The sequence below is a fragment of the Lytechinus variegatus genome, chromosome 3 (assembly GCF_018143015.1).
Source record: "Lytechinus variegatus isolate NC3 chromosome 3, Lvar_3.0, whole genome shotgun sequence".
NCBI lineage: Eukaryota > Metazoa > Echinodermata > Echinoidea > Temnopleuroida > Toxopneustidae > Lytechinus > Lytechinus variegatus.
In genome coordinates this window covers 22,905,715-22,917,280 of record NC_054742.1, presented here as the reverse complement: position 1 = coordinate 22,917,280, position 11,566 = coordinate 22,905,715, and the positions used below count along the sequence as shown (strand labels likewise).

The window sequence follows — 11,566 nt, the reverse complement described above, 5'->3', positions numbered from 1 at the left end:
GATGAACGTGCATCGAAAAAATTGAATATTTTGTATACAAAATGAACCATATATTTGAATCGTTTGAAATGTATGCTATTGTTTTCAATTATGATGTATCTGTGCATGTGATACCTATGTATGGAATGAGTTGAGAAATAAAAAAAATCTTGAAAAAAAATAATCATGCACACAATGGAATGTGTGTAAAATTGTGCCGTGCAACGTTAGTTACCGTGAAAATGCCCATATGTAAAAAAAAGAAGTATACTTTACCCCCCAAAAATATAATAATAGGGCCTAATTGGTTTATACATGTGAGAAGCGATTCGATTCCCCATCCCAGTGACGTCATAATTTATCCAACCTCAGATGGACTCTATTTTGAAGTAAAATGGCGTTATACTTTGTTCTATTAAGGCTTGCAATATGAATTATATTTCAGTATTAGAATTCTGAATCTCAAATAATAAAGTTGCATGTTCTAAGTGAAATATACAAAATGGAATTAGGCCTATTAGGAATATAGATAAAATGGCGTGGGGTATAGTTCCATACAGTCTTTTCTATTTTGTTTGAAAAAGCGCAACCATCACTCCAATCATTCTGAGGAAAAATATATTTCAAAATTAGACTTCCCTTAAAAAGAACTACAGATGAGAAATTCTAAGAAATCGCAATCCCTCAACATAGTCATCATCGTCCAATGAAATTTATGTAAATTTTCAAACTTGTCTTGATTCTTTTTGTACAAGGTTATTGAGCGGATCATAGCTCTGTTATCCAATGAACTTTAGTCTTTTATTAAGCGATAAGTATTTGAATTTGAATAAGTCTTTGAAGTTGTTACAAAAAAATGAGCCTGGCTCAAAAGATTTCAGTGCATGCACCATTTTTACTTGAAAAGCGACATTACCTTTTAAGGAAAACGAAAACTCTTCCCATCATACCCTGTGCGTTTTTGTTGTTGTGTTTTAGAGAACACGGAAATAATGACGTATCATTAAATCTCATGAAAGAACAAGAATATCGTTACGTAATCTCCCACCCTCTAATGATTCCATACAATATATATATAATGAGAGGGACGATTTTTTAGGACATAAACGTCATTCGGTTCCACCAGTAAAACTAAGAGAGGAATTGGAGTTTAAGCATCCGAGTTTAATACCGAAAAGAAGTTTGATGAGTGAGGTTGATTTTTTTTGAGGAGCCAGCGTCGCAAAAATCTATCAAAATGAAAATCTCAAAATCGTCCTGCCTACATTTTGTAGTGACAGTTTCAGTTATATCATTCTGTGCAATTGGTGAGTATGTTATCATGATTATGATCTTCCTAAGTTTCTCTTATTCTTATTTTTCATTTTTTACATCGGTGTCGATCGAAGGGCGACCGAATTAGCAAGACGCTAGATAACAGACAAAAATATTGTTTTGTTTATTTTTTACGTCATGTGTGTGATTATCATTGTGTTTGCATCAGATGTTTGTTTGCTGATATTTAATCTTATTTTATTTTTCACATTCAATACTCAAATGTCATAATCTCATAATTTCTTTGTACATGTATTTGTAAATTGTGTTCCTTATATTGTTTATTTGCAACATGCAAATTTACTTCACATTTCTTAAACCAATAATACTGTATTTATAAAACAGTACTTTAAAATTGCATACATATACTAACTTTCTTTGGAAATAACATGTCATTTCCCTAACAAAATTAAATTGCATGTGGTTGTGTATGTTTTGGATTTTACACAATTTATTAATTCATGCCTGGGACAGATCTTTGAAGAATTAGTACCATCTCATGATCTGAAAGTCATGAAAGAATTGTAAAGTTTACTCAAGATGCTCTTCCTTAGCTGTGTAATGAACCACAATTTGGAGAGATTCTAATTTTTAGGGCCTATCCCCCATTTTATTTGTGATCAAAATGGAGCATAAAAAACTGCATTTATTTCCACTATATATAGCCTTTTTCTTGGGTCGATTCTTCTTCGATATATAAAACTAATAAAATTATTGGGAAAGATGTTGGACCGGTCGTAATTTACGAAAATCAAACATCGGCCTATAGAGGGGCACTAAATCGGATAAATCAATTGTCTCAACCAATCAATGAATAGTGATAACACAGTCAGTACATTTTGGTATTATTGGAATGTGAGGATACGATCTTTAAAAATCATATATTTAACTATAAAGAAAATTTTAAACAGGCTCCGAGTCAGTATTCGGCAAATTAATAACCACTTGCGGAAGTCAAGATGGTTGTAGGCATTATTGGTTTTAAAGAAGTCAAAATTTTGGAACTCGTGTAATTCTTTCGTGTTGTCAGTCAAGAGTAAAATCCAATATGGGGATTAAGGTAATCTTAATCTGAATGAATGTCGTCACCACATAATAACAATGCCCTCATTTTCATAGTTTTTCACATGGGTGACTTTGTTAAAAGACAATAATGCTTAAATCTGAAGTCCTCGCGGAAGAAGGTTTTTCTCTCTATATACGTCAATTCATCTTGAGACGATGTACTTCCTTGTAGCATTCCTGAGGTATTTCAACCGTTTTATCAAAAGATTGAGGACAAACGAAATCTTCAGTTAAACAATGAATAGACATAAAGCAAAGCATCCGCGATCCCCCTGTTTGCTTTCTCATATCATGAAACAAATTTGAATTAATTGATAAAAAGTATTTTATTGGTTTGAATCCTTCTTTCTCTTGAGTCTTCGACGTTTTTTTTTTCTTTCCTATTATCAAATACATGTTCGTGCAACAATAAATTCCATTCTGGTCTGTAATTTGGGGATATTTGCACAGTGATGCTTTCAATGTTATTATACCATAACAACAAATACAGGTAAAAGTGACCTGTCTACTTTTTATTTAATGAATGATATTTTGTGTCAGTATTTATACTGAAATCCTGGAATGGAATGTACATGTAGGCCGACTAATCAGGACTGTTTTCTCTTTATGCTCGCATAACATTTTTAATATAATCATGTTTGCAGATGAAAAACCGATAAATAAACATATCTAAAAGTTAGTTCCCAAAGAAACATAATGAACTTAATGACATGATGATAGCCATTTTGTTGTAACAAGGAAGTGACTGAGTCGTACCAGGTGCGAGTTTTAACGAATTTAGTCACTTGAATAATTTTGTTTGCAAAGTAGACCGACCTCCTTGATTTGTCTTCCTTGATATTCATTGGTTAGGTATTTGGCGATACTCTCTTTCCATTGATAAACTTATTGATTTTATTCGCAAGGCATCAACAAAAACTATAGAAAAGAGAATTCAATCCTTGTTCTGAATAAATTGACTTTTTATCATATATAGGCAGTAGTATAGAAATATGCTTCTCATATGTTCCCATAGAAAATATATTTTGAAATCTTATTTATTTTAGAATTTGTCCCTATCTTCATTATCTTATCTATTTTCATTATGATGCCTTTTGAAATCCCCATTTTATATAGAGATTAAAAAGTTTATTACTTTGGTTTGGTTGCATTGGTGGCCTGTGAGTATACTGGAGGCCGACAAAAGGAAATCTCAAATTACAAAAATGTCATTACATATTTACAAACAGTTATTTATTCTTTGAAAACTATATTAATCCATTTCCCAGCTCCATAAAACAAGAACTTGAAATTAAGTCTCAATCGAAGAATGGTTTCAGTTGTTTAAAGGCAAATAACGAAACGTTGATTTTGATAAAATAGAAAATCCAACAAGCATAACACTCAACGAGTCATATGTAAAATAAGAAAGTTATAATATTTTTGAGTTTCGCTTAATATCACAAAACAGTCATTATGCACATCTGAGTCGGTATGCAAATGAGGGGACTGATGACATCACCCACTCACTATTCATTTTGTATTTCATTGCATGAAATATGAATTATTCTAATTTTCTCCTCATTGCCATGTGAAACAAAGTTTTATTCATCTTAAACATGTGGAATCACAATTGTTTCAACATTTGATTGTTCATTCAAGTTGATCTTTGTTGTCAAATCTATAACGATCAAAATATTGAATAATTATTGAATTAAAAAATAGTGAGTGAGGGGCGTCATCGATTCTTACATTTGCATGTTAATGACTTTAATTGTTTTATGAAAATACTTCAAAATGTCATAGATTTCTTATTTTACATCCGATTTTGATGAAATAGTCCGTATTATGCTTGTTTGATTTTTCTCCATTGATTCAAATCATCATTATATGGACTTGCCATTTAAATAGATCATTGAGGATAATTCATTTCCAAATAATAATTTCATCAGGAATGAATACAGCGCGTGGAGGGGTAGATCGGATATGGGGAGGGAAGTGTTGTGAGAAATGGTTATACGTAAGAAATAACTTCACATTTCATTAATATTTTACATCTGTTTGTTGATGATTTCCTAAAGGTTGCCAATCTCAATGTACAGAGAATCATCCTTGGAACCCTGTTCTACCCGAGTCAAGTTATGATCGCAATGCTTCAAGTGTAAATGACCCCTCAGGTAGACCACTTGGTTATTCACAGGCGGTCATTGAATATTCAGACAATGAAAATCCAATTGCACCATGTATTCACGTCACGGGAGCTTCAGACAGGCGGATCGAGATTATGGTGAGTTTAGGAATAATTTGTATTTTCAATAATGCGAGTCATAATTCTAGGGGCATGCGGCCGGACATGTCATGCGGCCCCTGTATAGGGGGTGGGGGCAAAGTAAAGGTGATGACTTTTGATTTTATGAAAGAACAAGGTCTTTTCCATTTATCCTCTCTTTTTTTGGTGTTTTATTTATTTATTTATATTTATCTATTTATCTATCTATCTATTCATTTATTTATATATTTATTACTTTATTTTTTTTGGCATTGGGCTATTGTCTGTCTTTATGGGATGCGGTCTTCGAAATAAAATGAACGAAAGAGAATATGGGGAAGAATTAAGAAGAAGAAGCATTATATGCACTGAAAAGAATTTGGAAGAGACAATAGTATTTGGCCTATAATATACATCCCTCTTCTTTTTTTATATTCTATTCAATTTTAAAATAAATTTACTTTCCTTAATGTAGGCTATATTTATACTTGTTTTCATCTATGTTTCCCCTTCTTCTCATATTCTGAAAATAAAGAAATTAAATAATAGAAACTAATAAGATGGGGACAGAAACACTGTATATACGATATTTCATGATCCTCGAAATGATGAAATACAGATTATTTTGTATTTTATCAGAAAATCCAGCACATTTTCAGAAATTCAAAACTGTGATTTCATGGCAATTCTCTTTCGTTCTCTCTTCTTCCCATGTAGGCGGAATCAGATCCTCCCGGTTCAATCATGTGGTAAGTTGGGTGTCATTTATTGATTAACAAAAAAAAAATTATCACCATGATTATATTGACTAAATTAGTTAGGTGTTACACATAGCCTAAATCACATTCTTGCCAGAAATCACCATCCCCAATATAGCCTATACAGTATGATAAAAATAAGAAATAGATGTAAAACAGTCGGAAAATCACAAGAGTAGAAAATGATTTAGTAAAGTTATTTTTTATTTTTGTTCTTGTTTTAAGGTAGCAGAAATGAAATGATAAACATAGAGCTTTAAGAATATATCTATTTAGCATATTGGATAGGTTATTGTAGAGAATCTCTATTAACCCTAATTATCACCAATGTACACTCTAAATTACAGGGATTTAAAATAAGTCCACATTGACTGTAGCTATAGGGACCAATCGAATTCCGGATTTAGTTTGAATCCATAAGATTCATTTTTAAATCTCGAAAGTTTTAAATTTAAATCATTTTTAGGACTAAAACTAAATCCAGAAATCGACTGGTCCCTAACAGTCCAGCTGGACTTATTTTAAATCCCTGTAATTTAGAGTGTACCTTCATCATCTTTTTATCGATTCTCTGTATTTCAGTGTGAAGGATCAGTCAAATCAAAACCCAATATGCTCTTCGGTAAGTAAGCAATCTACGTTAATTCAGCATTTGATTTTATGAAAAATAAGTACACCAATTGAAAGTGGTTGGAAAACACTGTAACTCCTCGACCATTTCTCCGCTTATTTTCCCCTTTTGTGTTAAATAGTAACGACAATTACATGAAGAACAAAACATTGAGAACGTAGGATCAAAGTAGTTCGCAGTTGGTGCTATGAAATCTGTCTATTTATAGGGAAATTAGAATTGAACATTTTTTCGTCATTTTTACAGTTCATTGACAATTTATATGAACAGACGAGTAAAAAAAAAAATAGATAACGGGAAATCTTCCTGCCATGCCTGCTGTGAATGATACCACCACGAGGGTAATTATTTGTCCAACAAACTCGGGGTAGTATTTTACCCAAATGCGGGAAGCATATTGCCCAGTAAGGTAAATAAAATAAGCAGCAATTACTTTAGAATGGGCAACATTTTCATCACATTGGATAAATAAAAATGCCCAATGTTGGTTGGATACATGCATAATTACCCTCATGGAGCACTTTTACCAAATATTTTTTTAAGTGTGTGGAAGATACAATATACACAGTGAAGGGAAGTCAGACATCAAGTTCATTGAAAACAGAAAGAAGGAAAAGTGAAATAAACCTCGTTTAAAATCCAAAGAGACACTGTTTTGTCTAAGTTGTGGTTATTCTCTATTTATACTATCCCTATAACAAATTACAGTCCCTCCACACCTTTGTGAATTATTAATTTAACAATTATGTAGTTGACACAATAACCCGATGCAAAATGACTTTGAAAAATGTGTGAGAAAATATTCTGATCGATAAATGTATAGTAAAAATAATTATCGGTGATAGAACGATTAGAATGTGGGGGTAAGTCTGAAAGTCATTTTTTCTTGTTCTTGTTATCTTTGGTAAGTATTAAGTAGGCTACTCCTATATACTCTCCAGATTTGTTGAGACTCGCCCTCCTTACTTTAAAAGAAGCTCCATCGCCTGCTCTGTCAAAATGATTTATAAAAACTGAATTTTTAACTTGAGGTTTAAACGAATGAAACATCTTTAATTGTCTCACTATGTGTTATTCTTTTATATTTTTTCTTTCAAGTTGATCTATGATTGTCGGCAAGCGATAGCCGATACCGTCTCTTTTGAATTTTACTGCGATGCCGATAGTTGTGACGAAAGTTCAGTAACCTTCTGGTACAGATTTGTAGTGAGTGAAGATCCAGGTAAATACAATTTTAGAAGATATGATAGTAATTATACTGATTCAATCACAGCTATTTTTTTTTAAATGAAAAATAAGCTTATGTCTTTAGCGGTCTCATGACATTTGCTCCGGCGACGATTGCATGCTCCAATGGAAAATCTACACGTTGAGCTAAACATAAAACCTAATCTCAAAAACTAAGTAAACCCTAATCCTAATTTTCATATCATTCTGAACCAAAAACTCTATGACAACCTAACTATAACCCTTTGCCCTCTAGTCTGGAACAAATGTCACAGGAGCACATTGGCGGCGGAAGCCAAAAAATTTAGGGGGTGTCCACCTGAAATTTTGGGATGGACACAGGTAAAAAATTGGACAAGCGCCCCCCAAAAAGGTTATCAACCTAAATGTTAGGAGTTGCTAACCAAATTTTTGGACATCTGCGATTTTCGGCGATTTAAAACTGATCAGGCCTTTATTTTGTCAGAATTTCAATCAGGCAATTTCAATTTTTAAAATGCTAAATATAAAATGCTGGAATATAATTATTTTCAGCTTTATACAAGTTTACAGCAGCAGATAGAACGATGCACAGCAAAAACTGTGGTGTTAACCGGTGTACATAGAGGACCACACCAGTTATTTTACACCGGTGTTAAATTGGTGGTGTTAGTTTTACACCTATAGGTGTTATTACAACACATAATGGTTGTTACATTTACACTCTTTGGTGTTATTTTAACACCTCAGGGTGTGGTCCTCTATTAACACCAGTTGGTGTCAGTTTAAACACCACAGTTTTTACAGTGTGAAAAGCGGGCTGTTATTTCAAATGATAGAGACATTTTTCATTATACTATACTAATCAGTTTCCGATAAATCATATTAGTTGATTCATTTGATTTTATTCTTTTACGAAAAATATTTTAGCCATCCTGGACCCTGAACTGTGGTGTGCCGCTCGTGATACAGGTGAATACCCAACCAGTCTGAACAACATTCTTCCTCCAGACACTGATCTAAACCCTCAAGACCCTGATCCTGGTTTTGGAGGTGCTATGGTTACCATTGCTTCAACCACCATTGTACTCATCATCTCTTTGTTCAGCCTTCTTTTTGTCATCCTTTGATGCCAGGGTGATCAATTTTTTGTTTTTCATGTAAAATCTACTGTGTCAATATCAAGGATCATAATTATGTTATCTATTTCTGTCATGATTTTATTTTCTCGATTATTCATCGATATCTCATTTTCACGCAAAGTGATCGAAAACATTTTTTTCAGTACAATTCAATTTCAAGGCTTTTAAGAAAAGAACCGTTGATATATTGATAAATTTAAGATGATTAGATCATTATACTAATTTTAGGCTATTGACAGTCAAAATGACTTGATATTATTTTTTGTGATCATCTATTCATTGACAAAACTACAAACTCAACGTTATTTTTTCAAACTAAAACATTTGTGATTTACCTCTCTTTTTTATACATAAGTTTGTAACATTATCAAGACACTTATTCTGCACGTCATTAATCTATATAAGGAATTTAATTTTCGAACACTTTTACCCCTATTTGCCCATTTTGCAATACAATACAGCATAAAAGGTTTGATATATGAAAGAAGCAGTTTAAAAGTAGCTTTTCTGTTTCATGATTTCAAATCAATCACTTTGTAATTTACATGTTTGGATATCTCACTTCATGGATACTAATTGGGGCAACGATTAAACGTAGTAGCCCTAAATACGCACATCAAATATTCGGGGTGGAAATAATTTTTTTTAATTAGCAAATAACTTTTATATTGATCATCCACTGATGTATTACTTTAATCATAACTTGATTCTAACAATCTGTACAGTGCAGAATTAAAAATAACTGCTTCGAAAAATATGAATGATATTCTATTTTATGATTCTCGTATCTCATCAGTTTTTAGCTAAATCCCAAGCCAATTAACAAGGTGAAGTCCATCCCAAAACAAGTTGATTTGAACCATTAGAGAAGAGAAACACCATATACGGTCCTACACATTAGCGTAACATTGGATATTTTGTCGAAATCCGATGCTAACCAAGAAAGCCATTTTAACCTAAAAATATCGCTTATTTTCTACATAACAGTTAGGTCTATTCATCTATTTACACCCTCGTCATAAGCCGGGGGAACCCAATAATTCAGCTTCTCCTTTTTCCCTTTTTAGATGGAAATCGTCGGCAACACTGTATTTTGAGCCATAAATAGCTTGAAAATCATTTTTATCAGTTAAAGAAATAAAAATGTTTTCAAGAATGTTACATTCGAATTTGAAACTGATTTGTACATAAAATCAATATTTGACCTGGAAGGCACTAAACAAAAATTCGGAACCGAATCCAGACGTCGCGAGAATAAAAAAAAATCATCAAACGTCGCTGTGCAATCTGTTTGGTATCATTTCTTTTTTTGCAATAAATTACGAGGGGCGGCTAATTAGCCATTCCCCGTCTGTATAAAGTGAATGTTTAATATTTCGAGAGTATATAGAAAGCGGCTCCCTCATTTTGCACATCGTTCATCATCATGATACAGTTTTCTAAAAATAAACGAAACTTCGTTATTATTTTACATCCGATCTTTAAGAAATTGTCAGAGTTTGCTTGTTTAATGTTACTCTGTTAATTAAAATAAACTTTTTATTGGTGGTGGACTTCAGCTTTAATAATTTTTGTCAGAGATAATTATGGCATGCTGGACGTGTCAATATCAAGTTTAGGCCTATATGCTCAAAATTAAGTCGTCTCAGCTGATGTAAAGCAAAAGAAAATATAAGTTTATGTTGATCATCAAAATGATAAGGGATTTAATTATATAAGGTTTATCTAAGCATTTTGAGATTTCTAACTTTAAGCATGTCATTGTCAGCACATGACCATTTCTTGCATTGTAAACACTTTTTTTCTACAAATTATAATTCTTGAATACAATAAAATATTCAAGTTTGAAACATCTATATCAAAAGATTACTTGAGTTTGATATATATATATTTTGTTCTAAAGTTCACTGATTTCCAAGGACTGTAACAATGGGCAGTGGAAACTCTACCCCCCCCCCCTCTCCCTATACCCCGTATCCACATGTATTATTCCTATTGGAAATCTCGTAAGGGCATCACCCCATAGGCATTATATTTACCTTATTGTTTTGGTGATTTTGAACTTGAAATTTCACTCCTTATAATAACCTCTAGACCCAATACTATTCCTTCCACACTGATTCTGAAACAATACCTCTTCTAGCACACCCCCCACATGAATGCAAAATGAATAAAAAAAATCAGTCAAATGACAGATAATAAGAGAATATATTGTATATTTTCAATATAAATGTTAATAGAAACAATCGTTTGTACAAAATTTTCTTTACACTATTTTGCCAATATCATGATTTATCAAAAGATTTAAAGTTATTCCACATATTAAAGCCTCAAAAGTATAATTTGGTACTAAAATGGTACTCATTTTTTTTGTGTGTGTCTACAATCATCATCCCCACCATGGTTGCCATTGCTGACCACTAGGTCTGACATGATCACAGGATAATTGTCTGACTAATGAAAGATTTCAATCATGGTGTAGGTCATGATTGTGGGCACTACACAATAGAAGAAAACCTGAGAGCAGAATATAACAAAAAATATTGAAGATGGACCCCTGAAATTTGTAGACATTCAAGTTCCTTTGAAAAATACACAAATTTGAATGAGGAATATAAGGAAAATATGGTTTTGCTAATACATTTGAACACAATATCTATGCAAAACTAGTTTTAAATATCAGTGTAAATGATACATATCTGCCTATATGATTATGATCAATAAGATGAGGATCAGACTCTTTAAACCAAAGAATGTAAAATACATCTACACCAACACTGTGAGCAAGGGTTCCATGTTATACTGTATTCAAATAATGGTTTTCAAAATAACTATACTGTCGGCCTACAGGCAACTTGCAAGTAATCTTTTAAAGTTATTATCCTCTACATCTTTCATGTCCCAAATGATTGTCCTCCAATATTAGAATGCCACATGAGGTTGAGGTTAAATCTATGATTTTAAGTGACTTTATTTTTCCTGATTGATGGGTGATATATCATATAATATACAGTGCATTGAAATACAGATGGGGAGAGATAGAAGGAAAAGGGTGAAATATAATATCATTTTCTGAGAGGTATTAAAAAATATATAGCAAATTAGACTTTTGTATTGAGAAGGTCAAAATTTTGCTTGCTCGCATCTCTTTAGAAATTTCACCCTATATATTCGATATCTGGCCCCACTCAAAATTTTTTGGTCCTCATGCTACTGATTATTT

The 11,566-nt window shown here is 32.4% G+C and overlaps 1 protein-coding gene across 1 annotated transcript; it reads left to right on the top strand.

The window, feature by feature from the left end:
• Positions 1-1,081: 1,081 nt before the first annotated feature.
• Positions 1,082-10,197, top strand: LOC121410531. The gene is made up of 6 exons (XM_041602685.1): positions 1,082-1,286; positions 4,419-4,624; positions 5,324-5,355; positions 5,947-5,986; positions 7,094-7,217; positions 8,132-10,197. The coding sequence occupies exons 1-6, from the start codon at positions 1,217-1,219 to the stop codon at positions 8,329-8,331; spliced, it is 672 nt and encodes a 223-aa protein (XP_041458619.1). The 5' UTR covers positions 1,082-1,216; the 3' UTR covers positions 8,332-10,197.
• The last annotated feature ends 1,369 nt before the right edge of the window (positions 10,198-11,566 follow it).